The sequence below is a fragment of the Sus scrofa genome, chromosome 13 (assembly GCF_000003025.6).
Source record: "Sus scrofa isolate TJ Tabasco breed Duroc chromosome 13, Sscrofa11.1, whole genome shotgun sequence".
Taxonomy (NCBI): Eukaryota; Metazoa; Chordata; class Mammalia; order Artiodactyla; family Suidae; genus Sus; species Sus scrofa.
The window spans coordinates 66375312-66396992 of NC_010455.5; the positions used below are offsets into that span (position 1 = coordinate 66375312).

At 47.9% G+C, this 21681-nt stretch overlaps 1 protein-coding gene across 1 annotated transcript in view; it reads left to right on the forward strand.

Moving 5' to 3' along the window:
• IRAK2 (interleukin 1 receptor associated kinase 2) overlaps nt 1-21681 on the forward strand; it is a 66229-nt gene that overhangs the window by 24706 nt on the left and 19842 nt on the right. Inside the window, exons 3-9 of the mRNA XM_021069319.1 lie at nt 3188-3334; nt 8926-9017; nt 11828-12022; nt 12105-12169; nt 15430-15544; nt 18319-18428; nt 20516-20711. Coding sequence (XP_020924978.1) covers nt 3188-3334; nt 8926-9017; nt 11828-12022; nt 12105-12169; nt 15430-15544; nt 18319-18428; nt 20516-20711 — 920 coding nt within the window. The remainder of the gene's footprint in view (nt 1-3187; nt 3335-8925; nt 9018-11827; nt 12023-12104; nt 12170-15429; nt 15545-18318; nt 18429-20515; nt 20712-21681) is intronic.

Here is a 21681-nt window from a genome sequence, read left to right on the forward strand (position 1 = left end):
TGTGATCACAATTCATATCTTTGGATCTCAGGATCCTGCAGAATCAACTTAATGTGTGGAATCTTTTTGAGAATATAATTCCAGGGGGAGTAAAAGCTGCCCCAGAAGCGTGAGGTGGCTCTCATGTGTCAGTCATAAGGATAAATGATGCAACCGCTTGTTTCTTGGGCTTGGCCTTAGCAGACAGGAAACTCGAGTGACCTTTAAAGCTTGTCATGACCCTTTCTTGTGAACATTTTGTCCTCCTTTTCCCCATCCTGACCTTGCTCTTCTATTTTTACTTAAATGGCTCTCTGGTGTATGTTCCAGCCCAAAGGAGTGGACATTGTATCTGCTCAGCTTTCAGATCAGTTACAAAGAGCCGAAAAGCTACAGTTTCTCCCCCCTCTGGCTTTGATGGTAAGAAAAGAAGCCAGCAAAGTCTTCCTGAACCTTTAGTTTCAGCCTGCACCTTCCAACTCAGATCAGCCACTAGCAACCCAGGAGTCTAAGTGAAGATGTGTAATGTTTATGCATCTTATTTTATTGTGTGCATCTAAAAACCATCTGAAAACCCACAGCGTGCTGAGACAGAGGTTTCACAGGAAACGAAGCTTCTCATCAGATTGTCACTATGGCCTGATGTGGGGCTGTCATCTGTCCTCTGTGGCTGGGTGTGGACCTCCTGCGTGACTAGGTGGGAGGGTGGGTATCAGCTCAAAACGCACTGGCAAGCTCAGTCTCAGGCTGGAGCCCCCACTGGTGCTGGGATAGTTTCTTCCCCCTCAGGCATGTGCCCTGTTCCCACGTGTTTGCCAGCTGTAGGCCACTGCATGTCCCTGTGGACTCTCCTTAGGTTGAGAATGTAATGGAAGCTTTTCTCTTCCCTGTGGGTGGAGGCCAGAGAGGTCAGCTACAAATGGGCTGGTGGCCTCAGTGTTCTTGCCAAATAGGTCTTGAGCGAGAGGCAAAGATCTGTGCAGAAAGGAAAAGAGAAAAGGACTAGGATGTTGAAGTTAGGTCAGGCCAGGAGGGTCACCTTCACTCCCATTTGGTGACAAAATGGTGTCAGCCAGGCCTCAGATGGGGGAAGGTGCTGCTTATTCTGGGGCCGCCGGCAGTTGGGGTACAAGTGGGACCTTTAGAAGCCAGTGCAGCTGAGGACACCTCCTCCTGTGGTGGGCTGTCTGGGGTCCCTGTCACCAGCAGGTCTGGCACAAGGGGGGCAGGGGCCTCAGAGGAGTCATCTCTGCCTTGTGCCTCATCCACAGATGCCGTCATAAGGATGGCATGGATGTGGCCCTTTGAGGAGCGTGGGCAGAACCCACTCAGAGAGGTTTGGGGCAGGAGGAGTCAGAGTGGGGAGGGCAGGGAGGAGAGGGCCGTGTGTGGCACGGGGGCCCCTTCCTCTTGGGGTGCTCACTTCTGCACACACCCTGAGCAGGCAGCTTCTCTCTGGACCTGCCCACGAGCCAGGCTTCCCTGCCCGCAGTTGTCTCTGTTGTCATTTTGTCTGACAGACTGTGTGTTACCCTGCACCTGTGGAAGGCAGTGTGTGACACAAATAGAGACGGGGGATTCCGTGAGTCTAGCTGGCAGGGCCGCCCCTGGGGAGGAACCTCCCTTCTGGCGTCACAGTTGAGGCCAGAAGGGCTGCTGCCTGATGAGATGAGGGTGGGGACAGTGGAGACCCGAGGACTGCAGGTGGGGAGAAACGAAGTGTGCGTCCCCCAGGGCCCCCACCTTCCTGCCCCAGCACTCCCTGCCCCCCCTGCAGGTTATACCTCCCTGAGTTCCCGTTTCTCTCCCTGCTTCCCCCAAGGTTGGGGGTGAGGACACGCACAGTGAAGGTGTCAAGTGCATGACTTGGTGGCAAAACACAGAGGTGGCTAAAGCTTGGGTTCAAGCAGCTTGGTCCTGTAGTCACAATCAGTTGTGTTCAGAGGGAGACATGTTTGACCTGGAGGAATAAATGCTCCCAGAGCCTCAAAGACTGGAGGTGCTTTGCCCCAAATCCCAGCGGCTGTGCAGTATGAGAGAGAGAGCGAGTGGCAGCCCCCTCCTGGGACTCCAGTTTTCTTCGTTCTCAAATGTGGGTTCACCTCACACCACCAGAGCATGAAAGGCCTCGAATGCAGGCTGGAGGATTTGGTCTGCAAGGCACGGGGAGACGGGAGGATTCTGATGAAGAGTGGTGGTTTATCCTGGCAGGGGGGAGTCAGAAAGGCTTTAAACAGGGAAGTGGAGAGACTGGCTCTGTATTTTGGTCAGATGTATCCTGGGGAGGGCATGGAAGCCGCCTGAGCCAGAGGCCCCACCAGCCCTACTGGAGAGATGACGATAGATGTGGGGGAGGGGAGAGGAAGCCACTTCACAGGGAGCAGGCTCTGTGGAAGCTGTGTAGACACGCCCTCTGGCACCTTTGGGGTTTCCCAAATCAGTGCAAAGGGGAAGTGATTATTCTCAAAAGACAGGTGACCTCCACCTAGGCTCTGCAGCTGGTCCTGCCTGGCCAAGCTGTGTGACCTCGGACAAGCCACTTAATCTCTCAGGCTTCATCTCCTCCAGGATGCCGGGAAGGACCTTGTAAGGACTTTGTGCAGAGCTGGGCCTGACCAGGCATCGTCAGCATGCGGTTAATGTGGCTGCTATTTTCAGGCTTCCTGTCTTTAGAACAGGGAAGGACACACATGTCTGTGCTGCTCATGGAAAGGGAAGCTGGAGGACTTCCAGGTCTTGTCTCTTTAGGGGCTCCACGGGGACTCAGTGGGAGGGAGAGCTCTGACTTGGCTGCATGTTCAGGGAACCCTTTCATGTCTGCACCCTCAGTCCCCCCGCCTAGCAGCCTTGTGAGGGAGGCCAGCAAATGTGATCATGATTATCATCGCTGTTTCATAGTGAGGAGACAGGCTCAGAGAAGGAAAGTGACTTGTCTAAGGTCACACAGCTGGTAGGTTTAGAAGCCAGGGGTATCTGACTCAGTGTGTTGGAACCAGGCCCATGGCAGGAGATTGCTGGTTCTGAGCACTACCCCTCAGTCATGGGGAGGCTGAGGTCCAGAGAGGGAGGCAACTCTTGCTGGGCACAGTGTGAAGTCAAGGCTGGGCTAAGGCTCTGACCCAGGTCTGTGACTTCTCCACCCAGCCTCTTGATGACTAACCTGCTACATCAAATAATAAGAGCTTGCTTTCTTCCTATCCCATTTCAGGGAAACCTGTTCCTGAAATCAAATCTTCCATCCCAGACTCCCTGGATGTTGTGAAGCCCAGAAAGCCTTTTCCAGCTTCTGTACAAAATGCTGAGGACAAACAGGAAATGGGGTGGCCCATGAGGCCAGCCACTTTTCCAAGCCCAGGTAATTTTTTTTTTTTTTTTTTTTTGTCTTTTCTAGGGCCGCACCAGCGGCATATGGAGGTTCCCAGGCTAGGGGTCGAATGGGAGCTATAGCCACCGGCTTACACTGGAGCCACAGCAATGCCAGATCTGAGCCTCATCTGTGACCTACACCACAGCTCATGGCAACGCAGTGGGCATCCTTAACCCACTGAGTAAGGCCAGGGATCAAACCCGCAATCTCATGGTTCCTAGTCGGATTCATTAACCACTGCACCATGAGGGGCACTCCAGGCCCAGGTAATCTTAATTAAACTTAATTTTTTAATTTAAAGGAGACTTACTTTAGGAACTATTTTATCTGTAAGGCTATTTAGCTCAGAATATAATAGCAAAAAACTGGAAAAACAAATGTGGATGGCAAAATTGATCACAGATGTTGGTAATAATGAAATCCTGCTGACAGTGATGTAGGCATGTGTACATACATGGAAATATGTTCGTGCTATATTGAGTTTATAAAATTCAAAATGTGAGGGAGTTCCCAGTGTGACTCAGTGGGTTAAGATCTGACCGTAACAGCTTGGGTTGCTCAGGAGGTGCAGGTTTGATCCCTGACCTGGGAACTTCCATATGCTGTGGGTGTGGCCATAAAAAAAAAAAAAAAGGTAAGATAACAGGAGTTCCCAGGTGGTGTAGCAGGTTAAGGATCTGGTGTCACTGCTGTGGCTCGGGTCCCTGCCGCAGCATGGGTTCCATCCCTGGCTCAAAGAATTTCCACATGCCATGTACCATCTATTACCATTTTTATAAAAAGAAACTCAGTAATTGAGGTCTTTCTTTGTGTGAGACAGTGTTCTAAGCTTGTCAAAGATGTTGACTTATTTAATCCTCCATTAACTGTATGAGTTTGGTCTTGTTATTCTCCCCATTTCACAGAGGAGGAAACTGAAGCAGTAAGAGGTTAAACAGCCTGCCAAGGTCATACGCTACAGGGCCCAGGTATTTTACCTGTGGTCCCCCAAGGCCCCAGCACAGGCTCTGGGCTGGAAACCTGGTGACCTCTCTGCCCTCCACAGGCCCCTTGCCCCTCACATCCATGTGAGGGTGGTGCCACCTACCTTCCCCCATCCCCTCATCAGGTACAGATCTGCTGCTTTGTTCTCTGGGGCTTGAGTGCAGAGTGGGAAAGTGACTTGCTCAAGGGTTGGAATTAGAGTAGGAAGTAGCACCTGAGCCATGGGATTTGAACACTATGTCCCCACCACTGCACCCCCCACTGTCCCAAAGCCTTGGGGCCCACTCCAGCCTTGTCTCCATGCCCTCATGCCCAGGGATGGGCTCAGGGACTATGATGAAAGTACTCAACCAGAGGGTGACTTCCCCAAGGGGAACTGCTCCTTACACCACCCTCACCACCGATCCCTCGGAGCCTTGCCCCTGTTCCGCTCTCCTGCAGCTCCTGAGTGATGAACTAGAGATCCCAATCCATGAATCCACAGTCCACTGATGTGGCTCCTGAAGCCAGGGTCAGCGTCACCTGAAAGCAGCTGCGTCACCTAATACCAGGCAGACCCGTATTAGAATCCCAACTCTGCCACTTTCCAGCAGGAGTGACTTAGCTTCTCTGTACCTGATCTTCCTCATCTAAAAAAATAAGCCTAATAACAGAAGCTATGTCATCATATGTAGTAAGGAATCATGTACCTTAATGTAGGTGCTCCTTACACGTTAGGTGATATTAGGAACATTCTAGATACCCCAGCGAGGTTGAGTTTGGAAAATTCATTCTAGGTCAAGGAGTCTGAATTATTTCCTGTAGCTATTTATTAAAAAAAAAAAAAAAGAGGCAGGACTTTGATCAGCAATTAAAGATAAGGAGAAATGGTCCTAAAGCTAATTGATGACCAAGGGGAACGATAATAATACAATAGGCAATGAGGTGACAGGTAGAGCAGCTTTGCCAGAGGTTCCTTATCTAGGCTACCCTGAAAAGAAACATCAGATCTCTGGCAGCTTTGCACCTTTTGCTTTCTTGGCTGGCACTTGGGAGGACATGTGCCTAGACAGGCCTGGATGATAAGTATCATCTGTAGGTGGAGACAAGACATCAATTGTCTATCAAATTGAATCAATTTCCCAAATTGGGACATTAATTGCCCAAATTGAAAATGAGAGCATAATCATTAATTGCATCAAATAACCCAAAGTCTGTCTTCTCTTGGGAAAACCTCAAGGTACCACTGGGCCCCAAAGTTCAAGCTGATTATCTCGTAGGAGTGGAGATCTGGGAGGTGGAGGTGGCTGGGGAGGAGGGCGCAGACAGGTGGGAATGGTGCTTGACCACTGTTGCTGCCTTAGCCTGACAACCCAGGGAGAGGGACGCTTGAGAGCTGGGGAAGGGGACATAACCTGCCGAAGCTCTATGGCTGAAAAAGTGGTGGGATGGGATTCAGACAAGTTGTTCCAGAGCCCACAAACCTTTTTTTTTTTTTTTTTTTTCCTGCACCTGAGGCATGGGGAAGTTCCAGGGCCAGGGATCAAACCCACACCACAGCAGTGATCTGAGCCACAGCAGTGATAGTGCCAGATTCTTAGGACGCCAGGGAACTCCCAGAGCCCACATCTTAATTATTTTTTGTCTTTTGCCTTTTTAGGGCCGCACCCATGGCAAATGGAGGTTCCCGGGCTAGGGGTCTAATTGGAGCTACAGCTGCTGGCCTACGCCAGAGCCACAGCAATGACGGATCCGAGCCACGTCTACGACCTACACCACAGCTCACAGCAACGCCGATCCTTAACCCACTGAGCAAGGCCAGGGATTGAACTCGCAACCTCATGGTTTCTAGTCAGATTTGTTTCCACTGCGCCACAATGGGAACTCCCAGAGTCCACATCTTAACTTCTGTATCTACTGACCCCCTCAACGTAGGTGGGAGAGGAAGTGGGAGAGGCATGGAGGAGGAAACACATGAGCAGATGAGCCACAGACAGGTTCTGGGCATCTCCTAAAACAAACAGATGCTCAAAGCTAGAATGCAGATTAAAGGGCTCTGAGCAGCTGCAATATCTGTTGCAAGCCTTACCTGTAGGAGAGGCCACTGGGTGTCCATCAGAATTGATTTACACTTCTTCTGCATGTAGTTTTACCAGCTGCTGTTCTCCATGTGTACCAGAGACTGGTCTTTGTGCTTTATACTGTCTCTTTTAACCTGACCAGAAGTCTACAAAGAATGGACTATTACTGTTTATTTATTTTTTTTAACATCTAAGGAGTAAGCTCAAGAAATGAAGCACAAGTCACCCAGGGTCAAATCTTTAGTCATGACAGAGCCAGGACTTGAGCTCAGTTCTGCCTGCTGCCAAGAACGGAGATGGGAGAGCTGGGCAGAACCACTGCCAGCCACAGGGCAGAAGCTGGAAGACCCCAAATGAGGTACAGCACGGCCCTGTGTTCTCTGTTCCTGCCTACAGGGACGCAACTCAGCAGGACAAGATTCAGTGCATTCCATTTGAGAGAGAACATTCTAGAAAGATTTCTGTGGAAAATGGCACATGAAGGTTAAACTCTTAGTGTTTTGGAAATGACATTTGTGTAGACCAGTGTCTTCTGACCCAGACCTCCTACAAGTGTTTACAAAGCAAGGGCTATTTCTTACCTGATTTCTCAGCTTGCAGTATTAGCCCCAATTCCCTCCCTTTGCCCCTGCAAATCAACAGGATAAATAGACTCAGCCACCCCTAGTAGCCCACCTGTGTCACAAGAGCAGACCTCAGCGATCCCCCCGCCCTGAGAGTCAGATCCCCAGGTATCAGTCAGATGGGAGAATCATGATTGTGTGGGGCCAGCTCTGGGCGGGCAGTGGGAGAGGAAAGGGGCTGACCATGTGTGCAGCTGCTGTGAGGCTGGAGGGGAGCGGAGAGAGTGGGTAGGAAAGCAGCAGGAGGGAAGTGGAGTTGGCAGGAGCAGCAGTCCCCAGAGTGTGGGACCCCCCCCCCTCCCCCCCATGATAGGTGAGAGCACTGGTGTTAAAAAAAGGCACATATCACATGCACCAAAAACTAGGGATTTTAAAGCTAAATTCTTAACACCTTAATTCGAGTGGATTGAAAGAAAACATCAAGTAATTCATTGTGGAGAAGCAGAGACACACAGGCAAAACTTAGTAGATGGATGACTGTGACCGCAGTTTGGATGACTCAGTCCAAGGGTGTTTGAGTGGAGGCCAAGAGAAGGCAGGGCCAGGGTGGAGGCCTCCGTCACGGGAGTGGCTGTGGCCTGGCACCTTTCTGCAAGGCAGTCTCCACTCTGCCCCAGGTCGCGTGGGTGGTGGCGGGGTGGGAGCAACCTCTGAAGCACACAGATGCATGGATGGATCCTCATGAGCTTCGGGACTCTGGGGAGTTATGCTGCCAGTGGTTGTCTGCATCTGATCTGCAATACATTGCTGGTTTTGTTGATTTTTATGTTTGTTTTTTGGCAGCACCCACTGGCATGTGGGAGTCCCCTGGCCAGGAATTGAACCCACACCACAGCAGTCCTTAACCCACTGAGCCCTTAGGGAACTCGTGTTTTGTTTTTTATCTTATTTATTTATTTTTTTTTTGTCTTTTTGCCTTTTCTAGGGCCACTCCCGTGGCATATGGAGGCTCCCAGGCTAAGGGTCTAATCGGAGCTGTAGCCGCAGGCCTACGCCAGCGCCACAGCTACGCGGGATCCGAGCCGTGTCTGCGACCTACACCACAGCTCATGGCAATGCCAGGTCCTTAACCCACTGAGCAAGGCCAGGGATCGAACCTGCAACCTCATGGTTCCTAGTTGGATTCATTAACCACTGAGCCATGATGGGACTCCTTTATCTTACTTTTTATTCTGGTTTTCCTATTTACTTTTTTGGACAAAAGTTTTCTTCCCATGTCTGAGCTGTAGCTCTTAGCTGGAAGCTCAGTTTAAGTGACAGTGCACTTAGGGACAGAAGGGGTGTGTGTGACTGCATGTGTGCATCTGTGTCCTTTGGGGAGGGCTCTTTATTGTTAGTATGCCATTCTGGGGTCTGCATTCTCTGGTGCCCTGTGGGTTTGCCAATGTGCTACCTTCTCAAGTGTAGTTCTTTCACTTAAAGCCAATTCAGAGAAATGTGGTGGGTGGTAGGGGGAATAAAACAAGCAAAACACAAAGGAACGACTCTAGAAGCAGCAGACAATATTGGGGAGAGGCGCTGGGTGGTCCTCCTCCTGGGCTCCGAGGGGGTGAAAGAGTCTCAGGCTTTGTATCAGGTGAGTATTATTTTATCAGCTGCTGGGTTAAGAGTTGTGAAAGGCTGATTCTGGTTTTGCCATAGTGATCTTTCAGGCTTCCGAAACTAGCTTTTTTAATGGCCAAAGTTCCAGACTAATCACTCCTTTCCTGATAATATAAGCCAGAAATTCTTGAAGGGAACACCAGAGCAGTGTGTAGGCTGGTGCTGGGGTGTCAGGGAGGACAGCCATCATTACTGACAATAGGTGTTTCTGGAGTGAATGGGAGACTGGCTTTTGGTCTGGAGCCCAGACGGGGACCCCTCCCGCCTTCCTCCAGCAGCCGTGGCCTGACCCACAGCCCCTTCTTTTCAGGGCCCACTCTCTCCAGAGCCAGCCTCCTGGTGCCTCCTGAAGATGCTCCTTCTTCCTTAAAAACCGACCTTCTCCCCTCATCTGATTCAAAGGTAAATCCTCCAGTTTGTGTCTCTCTCTCAGAAATGCACCGTTTTTATTCCTAGAGACCAGTTTGGGTGTTAGGGGTTGGGGGGAAGGGGGAGAAAGGAGACCCATTGAATTTCTCTAAGCTTCTAAGACTCTAAGTCTGGTCCTCAATAAAACTGGGCCGGGGGTGAGGGGGTGCAGAGAGGGTGCACTTTAGGTTTTTTTTTTTTCTTTTTAGGGCCCCACGTGTAGCATATGGAAGTTCTTAGGCTAGGGGTTAAATTGTAGCTGCCCCTGCTGGCCTGTGCCACAGCCGCAGTACTGTGGGATCTGAGCTGAGTGTCTGTGACCTACACCACAGCTCACAACAGTGCTGGATACTTAACCTACTGAGAAGGCCAGGGATTGAACCCTTATCCTCATGGGTTCATTACCACTGAGCCACAGTGAGAACTCTGCACTTTAGTTTTTTTTTTTTTTTTTTGTCTTTTTCCTATTTCTTGGGCCGCTCCCGCGGCATATGGAGGTTCCCAGGCTAGGGGTCGAATCGGAGCTGTAGCCACGGCTTACACCAGAGCCACAGCAACATGGGATCCGAGCCGCATCTGTAACCTACACCACAGCTCACGGCAACGCCGGATTGTTAACCCACTGAGCAAGGGCAGGGACTGAACCGCAACCTCATGGTTCCTAGTCGGATTCGTTAACCACTGCGCCACGACGGGAACTCCAGCACTTTAGTTTTTAATGAGCTTTTCCATTATTTGTGTTAAGGGAGAGCTGATAATTAGCTTCTCCCTCACCTCTTGCTTGCAGCCTGCTCCCTTCCAACCATTTTTTTGCCGAAAATATATGTGTTATTCTGAATTTTTAATGACTTGGATCGCAGGTGATTTCTGTGGGTCTTAAGCACTTTTGCCTTCCAAGGCCCTTTCTTTCATTCAAAAAATTTTTTAAATTATATTTTATGATGGCACCAGTATAAAGATGATCCTAATCCAAGTTGGATTAAAAATTTAAACATTTTGGGGCGTTGCCTGGTGGTCTAGTGGTTAGTACTTGGCGCTTTTACCACCTTGGCCTGGGATCAATCCCACGTCAAGCTACTGAATGCTGTGGCCAAAAAGTAAAATAAAAAAATTTTCCTCTTCGACTTGAAAAAGTTCGTTTTTGCTCTTGAGACTTTGAAAGAAATTATGTTAAGATGTTTTCATGGGCCCCTAAGTGTCCTGGGCTGGGTGCCTGGCGGAGAAGCCAGGGCTTACATGGGTATAATTAGTGGAACTCATCCTTAAAGGGGACTGTCACTTAAGCAAGATTGTTTTATTTTCTAATAATTAATCATTTTCAAAAATGGTTTAATAACTGGGGAAATGATCATGGTATAATGTTAAGAGAAAACACCAAAAATCAAAACTATGTGTGTGACATGATCACAATTTTTAGGAAAAAAATCCTTGGAGTTCCTGTCATGGCACAGTGGAAACAAATCTGATTAGGAACCATGAGGTTGTGGGTTCTATCCCTGGCCTTGCTCAGTGGGTTAAGGATCTGGTGTTGCTGTGAGCTGTGCGTAGGTTGCAGACGTGGCTTGGATCCTGCGTTGCTGTGGCTCTGGCATAGGCTGGCAGCTGTAGCTCCAATTAGACCTCTAGCCTGGAAACCTCCATAGGCCACAAGGTGCAGCCCTAAAAAGACAAAAAAAAAAAAAAAAAAAAAAAAAAAGAAAGAAAACCTGTGTATCTAATCTAACTGGTAAGGATTACACTAAATGGATAATGGGATCGTGGATAATTAACCATGCTCTAATTTTCTAAAACAGTTTATAAGAGCATATATAACTTAGGAGTTCCTTGGTGGCCTAGTAGTTAAGAATCCAGCATTGTCACTGCTGTGGCACAAGTTCAATCCCTGGCCCAGGAACTTTGGCATGTGGAACTTTGGCATTCCTCCACCGCCCCCCCCAAAAAAGAGCATATGTAAATGAAAATAAATGGAAGTTTATGTCACTTTTTTTTTTTTTAAAGAAAGGAAGTAATTGAAGCAGAGCTACGTTTCTTAGGCTTACACAGAATTGTGTGTGGTTATGTGAACCTGTATCCTGCTTCCCAGCAAGTATACCATGTGCAGGATGGGGGGCATAGCCCGGCCATCGATCTGCTGTGACCTCACTTCAGCTCTTTGACTCCCTTGGTGTTCACATTTGTAAACTGAAAAAAAAAAAAAAAAGGAAAACATCATTCATGGGTCCAGGAATGCTCCTATTTTATTTATTTTATTTTCTACTTTTTAATTTAATTTAATTTTTTCTTTTTAGGGCTGCAGGTGCGGCATATGGTGGTTCCCAGGCTAGGGGTCAAATTGAAGCTTCACCTTCCAGGCTATGCCCCAGCTACAGCAATACCAGATCTAAGCCACATCTGCGACCTATATCACAGCTCATGGCAATGCTGGATCCTTAACCCATGGAGCGAGGCCAGGGATCAAACCTGCGTCCTCATGGATACTAGTTGAGTTCGTTTCCACTGAACCACAATGGGAACTCCTGGAATACTCCCAGTTTTAGTTAATCTTCAAAATTACCCTCCAGGGTACTCTGGTTATCTTCATTTTTGCTGATGAGGAAATTAAGGCTCAAAGAGGTTAAGTAACTTGTCCAAGGTCAAGGAGCAAGTTAGAAGCAGATTTATTCTTTGTGCCATCCCTCCTCACTGGAGGAGATGGTTGTCTCCCCCCACCCCCAGCTCTGGTATTTCTAAGATTCCCTGAGGTACTAGGGAAAATAACATTTTCTGTATTAATTCCATATTAATCTCCTTCTCTGAATTCTCAGGAAGTCAGCACCTCTTTCCCTAAGAAGGAAACACTTGGAAACCTGACTGGAGATAGCCTTTTCTGGAATGAGGTGGACGTGGCCCAGGCAACTGATAACTTCAACCCAAACCACAAAATCAGCGAGGGGACCTTTGCTGACATCTACAAAGGGCAAAGGCACGGCACGCCATTTGTCTTCAAGAAGTTCCGAGAGGTGGGCACTTCTTGGTTTCCAGTAATGGGTGGAGGCTGGTGGTGAGACTGGATTTTCATGTTTCATTGTCTTTTCTCCGCAGATGGTTGGCTCAGGTCCAGGATTGATTGAAAAATTCTTACAGGCAGAGGTACAAATTTGTTGTAGGTAAGCCTCCCCTTTGGAAAATATTTTGTTTAATGATGACAGCTAACCTATATAGATAGTGCTTCCTGTGTAGCAGCCAGGTTTTAGAAACTCTCTTTGCTTAAACTCATTTCACCCTCATGAGAACCCTTTAACATAGCTACTATTATCACATTCTTTTATACATGGGCAAATTGAGGCACAGAGAGGTTAAATGTCTTGTCCAGGGTCACAAAGCTAATAAGTGACAGAGCTGGAATTTGAACCTAGGTTGGCTCTATAGTCCATGCTTTTTCTGTGTAGCCACCCTATGCATAGATTAGAATTGTAAAACAACCTTGGCTCGCTTGGCTCAGCTCCCTCCTTCCGGGGGTCAAGAAATCTGTTTCTGTCCCATTTTTTTGAGACAGACAGAGACTTACTGATTCTATCCCTAAGGGCGAATGATGACCCACAGACTCAGTCCGGCCCAGACTTTGTTTTATGGCCTGAGAGCTAGGAGTAGTTTTTACATTTTTAAAGTGTTGAAAAAAATAAAAAGATTATTTCATGACATGTGAAAAGTATATGAAATTCAAATGTCAGTGTCTAAAATGAAGTTTTTGTTTGTTTGTTTGTTTTTGCTTTTTAGGGCCGCACCCGTGGCATATGGAGGTTCCCAGGCTAGGATTTGAATAGGAGCTGCAGCTGCTGGCCTGCACCAGAGCCACAGCAGTGCCAGATCCGAGCTGTGTCTTCAATCTACACCATAGCTCATGGCAACACCAGATCCCTGATCCACTGAGTGAGGCCAGGGATCAAACCTGCAATCTCACGGTTACTATTCGGATTCATTTCCGCTGCGCCACAATGGGAACTCTAAAATGAAGTTTTATTGGAACCCAGACACACCCGTGTATTTCTGTGTTGCGTATGGCTGCATTTGCATGTGATAGTGCACAGTGGAATAATTGCATCAGAGGCCAGATGGCCTCCAAAAGCTAAAGAATATATTGTCTAGCTCTTTACAGAGAGATATTGCTGATCTTTGGTCTTGAGCAATAACGGCCTTCACAAGTTATCCTCAGGAGTTCCTGTTGTGGCTTAGCAGTGACGAAACCGATTAGTATCCATGAAGACGCAGGTTTGATCCCTGGCTTGGCTCAGTGGGTTAAGGATCCAGTATTGCTGAGCTGTGGTGTAGGTCGCAGATGCGGCTTGAATCTCGTGTTGCTGTGGTTGTGGTGTAGGCTGGCAGCTGTAGCTCCAATTCGACCCCTAGCCTGGGAATCTCCATATGCTATGGGTGTGGCCCTAAAAAGCAAAAAAAAAAAAAAAAAAAGTCCTCCTCAAACTTAGATTTTATGAATAAGGAAAGTGGGGCTGGAGAAGTATAGTGAGCCTCCTTGTCACAAAGCTTAGGGAGACTGGGAATCTGAAAGGGAGGTCATTTGGACACCTGGACACTTGTGCTGGCTCTGCCATCGTTGCCTGATGGATTTAACACATGCACATGGAGCACCTTGGTGTGAACACCAGCTGTCATTCAGCCTGGCACATCACTGTCTGAATTCCTCTGCCAGTGTGCAGCCTTAGGCCAGCATGATGATTCTGAAGTATTTTCAGAAATAAAATTATAAAGAGGAAAACAGAGGAGTTCCCTGGGGGCTCAGTGGGTTAAGGATCCTGCTTTGTCACTGCTGTGTCGTGGGTTCAGTCCCCAGCCCTGGAACTACTGCATGCCACAGGTGTGGCCAAAAAGGAAAACAGAAATCACCAATTTTCCATACCACCTATAAATAACTACTGCTGTATTTATATTTTGATATATTTAATCCTTCCTCTCTTCATACATATGTATGAATATACACATTGTGCACACACACACACACACTTATCTACACATATACACTTAATGGAAACTGCCAAGTCCTCCTTGCCAGAGTGCCTTTCTGGAGTTGACAGTCAGTCCTTCATTTATTGATTTGGCCAGTTGTCAAGGCTGTTTCTGGTTCTAGAGAGTGCAAATGTGAAGAATACCCAGCGCCTGCCCTGGGGAAGTTTATGGCCCAATGAGGAGAGTGAAGTGTAAATAACATTAATGAGAGTGAAAAGTGTACAGTAGGGTGGCCTAGGGGTGTGGAGGGGGGCTGAGGGATCAGGCAGGAGGTTGTTGCAACAGTGCCAAGGAGAGTCCATTGGGGTCTGACCCAAGGCAGGAGGGAGAATGAAGGGGGCATTTGAAAGCTGTTTGTGACTGTGGATGGTGACTAATTAGATAGAGGAGAAAAGGAAGTTTGTAGGACACTGGCTGGATGGTGGTGCCCTTCACTGAGAAAATAATGGTGGGCAGAGAGGCAGGTTTGGAACATGTCGAGTCTAAGGCTCTTCGTCTGGAGCATTGGGGTGCAACTCGATGTTCATGTCTGAAGGTAGGATGGGCCTGGAGATGAGAGATTGGGGGGCAGTCCTTCTAGAGGTGAGAGGTTCCTGGAGGAGCAGCTTATAAATAGCAAGATGACGGAGTCGCCGTCGTGGCTCAGTGGTTAACGAATCTGACTAGGAACCATGAGGTTTCGGGTTCGATCCCTGGCCTTGCTCAGTGAGTTAAGGATCCGGTGTTGCCGTGAGCTGTAGTGTAGGTGGCAGGCACGGCTTGGATCTGGTGTTGCTGTAGCTGTGGTGTAGGCTGGCAGCTGCAGCTGCGATTGGACCCCTAGCCTGGGAACCTCCATATACCGCAGGTACAGCCCTAGAAAAGACCAAAAAAAAAAAAAAAAGGCAAGATGATGAGCCCAGCTGGGGAGACTCAGATTTCGAAGGCAAAGGAGGAGGGTCTGAGCAGAAAAAGCCAAGAAAGAATAGGCAGAGAGGCAGGAGGACAGTCAGGAAGGAACAGTGACGCAGACCCCAGCAAAAAAGGGTTTCAGGGGGAGAACCCCAGTCCTGGGAGTTGGACAGACCTGTCTTCTGTCCTGGCTGCAGTTTGCTAGTTGTGACCTTGGGCAAGTTCCTTAACCTCTAAACCTCTGTTTCTGGAAGACAGATGTGTAGGGTATCATGTGCTACAGAGTAGTGAGTCAGGATAACTTTGAGTTCCTTGACTTCAAGCTCCTTGAAGGCATGCAGTTGTCATCTCTCTACCCTGTTGCTGGGCCCTTAGGGGTCAGAGCATTAGGTTCCTGGGAGGTTACTGTTTCCTGGGAGGGAGGTAGAAAGGGCAGAAGAGGAGGTAGGAAATGGAGCAGTCTGAGTATTCTTTCTGTCTGACTTCTCCTTCCTGCACTGATGCCTGATTTCAGATGCTGCCACCTCAACATCTTACCTCTGCTGGGCTTCTGCACCGGAGAACAGTTTTACAGCTTGATTTATCCATACATGACAAATGGTTCTTTACAGGACAGACTTCAGGGTCAGGTAAGTGGCCAGCTCATGATCAAAGAATAGGACTAAGGCAGCACCCATTTAGAGAATCAAGGGTAAGAACTTTTAGGAGTCCAAAGGTGAAAGGGGCTATCCAGAGGAGCCCTTCAAAAAGAGAAGTTGGGGAGTTCCCCTTGTGGCTCAGCAGTTAGCGAATCCAACTAGCATCCATGAGGATGCAGGTTCAATCCCTGGCCTTGCTCAGTGGGTTAAGGATCTGGCATTGCCCTGAGCTGTGGTGTAGGTTGCAGACGCAGCTCGGATCCCGAGTTGCTATGGCTCTGGTGTAGGCCAACAGCTGTAGCTCCTATTGGACCCCTAGCCTGGGAACCTCCATATGCTGCTGGTGTGGCCCTGAAAAGACAAAAAGAGAAGTTGGGCCAGGGTAGTTAAGATATAGCCAAACATCTTCAGGTAAAAAAGTATTTAAAGAGGTTTTTTGAAACAGACTTGTGGTTGTCATGGGGGAGGGAGGAGGAAGTGGGATGGGCTGGGAGTTGGGGGTTGGTAGATGCAAACTATTACATTTAGAATGAGGTCCTGCTGTATAGCTGGATGTAGGTTGTGTACATCCAGTTTCTTAGGATAGAACATGATGGAAGATAGTATGAAAAAAAGAATGTATATATCTATGACTGGGTCACTATGCTGTATAGTAGAAATTGACACAACGCTGTAAGTCAACACAATACTCTAATAAAAATAAAAATAAATTAAAAAAATAAAAAGGTTTTTGACAACAGCCATTTAAGTCAAGACCAAGAAAAAGTTACCCCATCGCACTAATTTTATTCAACGTTGTTCAAACGTTATTTTGAAGGTGCTAGCCAATGCAATAGGACAAGAAAAGGGAATTAACAGGTATGGTATGGAAATGTGGAGGCAAATTTTTATTAAGATATGCTATTCTAGGAGTTCCCGTCATGGCTCAGCAGTAATAAACTCGACTGGTATCCATGAGGACCCCTCACATCACTCAGTGGGTTAAGGATCTGGCATTGCCATGAGCTGTAGTATAGGTCACAGACCTGGCTTGGATCCCATGTTCCTGTGGCTGTCGTGTATGCCCTGCCGCTGATTTGATTCCTGGCCTGGCAACTTCCATATGCTGCAGGTGTGGCCCTAAAAAGACAGAAAGAAAAATGCTATTCTAATAAATTCCTATTTGCTTATGAATTTGTTGAATATCTCTAAAGATATAAGAAACTGTTGCCTTGACTGCCTCTGGGGAGAACAGGTGGCTGGTGCATTGGATGGGAGGGAAACATTTACTACACACCCTTTTGACCTTTTGCATATCATATCATGTGAATGTGGGACCTACAAAATTATTATTATTATTTTTTCTTTTTAGGGCCACATCTGTGGCATATGGAAATTCCCAGGCTAGGGGTCAAGTCGGAGCTACAGCTGCTGGCCTATGCCACAGCCCCAGCAACGCAGGATACGAGCCGAGTCTTTGACCTATACACAGCTCTTGGCAATGCCAGATCCTTAACCCACTGAGTGAGGCCAGGGAGCCAGGGATTGAATCCGCATCCTCATGGATACTAGTCGGGTTCGTATAACTGCTGATTCACAAAGGGAACTCCCACAAAATTACGATTTTTAAGGCAAACCTCCTTTCCATAAAATTTTCAAACAGAAGGAACAAAGTTATTCCACAAGAGAATTATTGCTTCCTTTGGTAAGGACCAGACAAAGCAGTTATTCATGGTATAATAATGATCGTTAGCCTTGTTGAGCTCTCACTGTTTGCAGGACACTGATAATGGCTTTACATATGTCCTTCAGGCCTTGCCAGAACCCCAGAAGTTTCCCCCGTTTTCCAAAGGAGGAGTCTAGGAGTTCCCATTGTGGCGCAGTGGAAACAAATCCAACTAGGAACCATGAGGTTGTGGGTTCAATCCCTGGCCTTGCTCAGTGGGTTAAGGATCTGGCGTTGCCACAGCTGTGGTGTATGCTGGCAGCTGTAGCTCTGATTGGACCCCTAACCTGGGAACCTCCATATGCCCGTGGTTGCGGCCCTTAAAACAAACAAACAAACAAAAAGAGGAGTCTATAGCACAGAGGGGCAAAGTGACTTACCCAAAGAAACACAGCTGACAAATGTCAGGGCTAGAGTTTAAAAAAATCCATTAGCAAGGCTAGTTCTTAGAAGATGTGTGACAAGAGACCTAAAACATAAGTTCAGATTTCTCCTGGACATTCAGTCTTAAAACAGAAGTGGCAGGTGGGGGCTTTAGATTACTCATAATGCCCCTTGGCTCTTGTGGAATCTCCCCAAATATTCATAAAATTGGTCCACGTGTTTGGTGTGCCAGCACAGGATCCCTAGCTCCTCTCCCAACCAGCCCCTTCTAGAGAATTCTGGAGCTGCCACTGTGAGAGTTGTGATAAAAATAGCTGCTGTTTGAGCACCCACAGTGTGGCAGGCACGATACTGAGGGCATACCACACACTCCTTTGAATCCTTATGACAACCCTAAAGCATAGGGATTAACATTTCTATTTTATGTCTGAAGAAATGGAAGCTCAGAGATGTTGGGTGTCTTTTCCAAAGTCACACAGGTAGTGTGCATCTGAGCAGGGATGTATAACTAGATATTTCTGATGTTAGAACTGGTACCCTGCCAGTAAACCCTGCTGGCCAAGCGCTGTTACAGCAGATCTGAGGGCTGGAGGGGAGGAGGGAGCCCAGGACCCTGCCATTGAGACTTTAAAAAGGCACAGGTGTGACTGTTTTCCCCTCCTTTTCTTTCTCTTAGGGTGGCTCAGACACCCTCCCCTGGCCCCAGCGTGTCAGCATCTGCTCAGGGCTGCTTCATGCCGTGGAGCACCTGCACGGCTTGGAGATCATCCACGGCAATGTCAAGAGGTGAGGGAGGAGGGCTGTGCCCTGCTCAGGGCCGGGGCTGTGGGGATGAGACTGAACAGGCTCCTGGGTCTCATTCCTCTCCCTGTCTCCTCTTGACTTTCTCTCCTCTTCTTGCCTCCCTTGGGTCTCTTCTTCCTTGGTTCTGCCCTCAGAAATCAGCATGTCTTCAGTTCCCATCGTGGCTCAGTGGTTAACGAATCCGACTAGGAACCACGAGGTTGCTGTTCGATCCCTGGCCTTGCCCAGGGTTAAGGATCTGGTGTTGCTGTGAGTTGTGGTGTAGGTCACAGATGTGGCTTGGATCTGGCATTGCTGTGGCTCTGGCGTAGGCCAGCAGCTACAGCTCCAATTAGACCTGTAGCCTGGGAACCTCTATATGCAGCGGTGCGGCCCTAGAAAAGACAAAAGACCAAAAAAAAAAAAAAAAACCCAAAAACAAAACAAACAAACAAACAAACAAAAACAAAACAGCAGTCTGGGTTGTAGTCTGTCTCTGATTGCTGTCAGCATTAACTGCCTCTCTCTAGCATTAAATACCTGTCTCTTTCTGAGCTGGTATTTCCCCAGCAGGCTCTCTGTACCCCTGCGGTATTTCACTTCCTGCCCCAGCAGCTGGCCTGGACTTCATCCTTGCACTGTGGGCCATGTGTGCCAGGCCCCCTGGACTTTTGAGCTCCTAACTCAGGCTCTTCTTGGAGACCTGCCCCCGCTTGTGTATCTTTTTGTCATAGATACTGTGACAGGGGTTAAGGGTGCACTGCAGCATTTCAGTACCTGTTCCCAGGAGCAAGAGCGCCCCATCTGAAGACTGGGACTGTGGGGAGGGATTCTGGAAAATCTGGCAAAGCTGACCTCGAAACTAGAACTCCCACTTCCCCAAAGTTCTCTCCCCGTTTGGCGAGTAGAATCCCTTTCCTCTTTTCTCCCCCTGATTTTTATTTGATTGCAGAAACAATTGTAATAGCAAGAAAGGAAATGAAAGGGCAAGAGGTCATGCTGGCCCGGCTGCCTTGACGCACCAGCTGACCTCCATTATTCTGGTTTTTTCCCAGCCCCTGTCTGCACAGAAGTCTTAGCCCTAAGGGAGCACCACTTCCTAGTTACTACTTCATATTCTTTTTTCTCCCATGATTACATTTTCCCACATTGCGTGTTATCATTTTTCATGACTTCTTCTGTTGAAGGTATTGCCCTTGATTTACATAATCATTCCTAATAGTGAATATTGGAATTGGTGTCTACTTTTTTTTTTTTCCTCTCCCGGGGCATGCGGAAGTTCCCTGGCCAGGGATTGAAGCCACACCACAGCAGTGGCCCAAGCCACAGTAGTGACAACACTGGATCCTTAACCACCAGGCCACCAGGGAACTCCCCAAATGCATATATTATATATTTTTGGCCATGCCCACAGTATGCAGAAGTTCCCGGGCCAGGGATCAAAGCTACACCACAGTAGTGACTCGAGCTACAGCAGTGACAATGCCAGATCCTTAACCTGCTAGGCCACCAAGGAACTCCAGTGTCTACTTTTTAAAAACCATTTGGGGTTTAGTTTGAATGTATTTATACATGTCGCTTAGTGTTAAAAATTTTTTTCCTTTGTACTTTCTGAGAGTGTTCATTCCCACAGTTTAGATGACTGGCTCCAAGAATATTTTTATTGCTCTTCTTATTCCCCACAATCTGGGCAGGTTCAAGTCCAAAGGATGCTGGCATCTAGAGTCAGCTGGGCCAGAGCTGGGGGTTAGAACAGCTTTGGAAGGAACAGAGCCGACAACCCATGTGCTCATCAGGCTGAGGTTGATCAGGGCTGACATCTGTGGGGATCAGGATGGCTGTACCTCTTTGGCTACCAAATGCCATTTCTGGGGCAGTAGGATAATCTCAGCTCCATCCCCATTTGCTGGCGGGGATGGGCTTCCAATTCCCCCCTCCCCTTATAAAGACTGGCTCATGAACTTGTTGAGGGTCCTCAGTGACTCTGACTTGTTGGCACTGCTCACTAAGTGTTTTTCCTAAAGGGTTTCCATGACAGCCTCTTCTTGTCCACCTGAAAATGAGAAGGTTCTCTGCTTCCTTTCCCACAGCTCCAACGTTTTGCTGGACCAAAACTTCACTCCCAAGCTGGCTCATCCGATGGCTCACCTGTGTCCTGTCAACAAAAGGTCAAAATATACCATGATGAAGACTCACCTTTTCCAGGCCTCAGCTGCATATCTTCCAGAGGATTTCATCAGAGTGGGGCAGCTGACAAAGCGAGTGGATATCTTCAGCTGTGGCGTAGTAAGGGCTTCCCTCTCAGCTTAAATTTGGGCCTGCACACATTTGTCCTTTCCCTGGCTGCTTTGGAAGCACATAACAGAGGGTCTTAGAAATGTTTCATCAAGTACAGAGGAGGTTGGCAAACTATGGCCACAGGTTAGAACTGGCCCAGGGCCTTTTTTTTCCCCCCAGCTTTTGGCTTTTGAGGGCCTCACCCACAGCATCTGGAGGTTCCCAGGCTGGGGAGTTAAATCAGAGCTACAGCTGCCAGCCACAGCCATAGCCATAGCAACTCAGGATCCAAGCTACATCTGCAACCTATACCACAGCTCATGGCAACACTGGATCCTCAACCCACTGAGCGAGGCTGGGGATCGAACTCGCAACCTCATGGTTCCTAGTTGGATTCGTTTCTACTGCGCCATCATGGGAACTCCAGGGCCTATTTTTTGTTTGTTTGTTTGGGGCGAGGATGGGCTGCTCCTGTGCATACAAAGGAATTGAACCTGTGCCATAGCAATGACCTGAGTCACAGCAATGACAAGGCCTAATTCTTAACCTGCTGAGCCACCAGGAAACTCCTGTTGGTCTATTTTTTTTTTCCTCCATGGTTTATTTTGTATGGCCTATAATTAAGAATTTTTTTGGGTTCCTTCTGTGGTACAGTGGGATAAGGATCCAACTGTAGTGGCTACAGTTGCTGGGGAGGCGTTAGTTCAGTCCCTGGCCTGGTGCATGGGTTAAGGGGTCCACTGTTGCCACAGGTACGGCTCAGATTCAATCCCTGACCCAGAAACTTCCATATGCCATGGGTGTGGCCATTAAAAAAAAGTTTTTATGCTTATAAAAGATTTAATCATATTTAATAATAGCAATAATAGTAAAAGAATATGTGACAAAGACTGCTTGTGGCTCGCAAAACCAAAAATATTACTATCTAGCCTGTTAGAGAAAAAGTTTGCCAGCCCTGACATAAAGCTACTCACACATG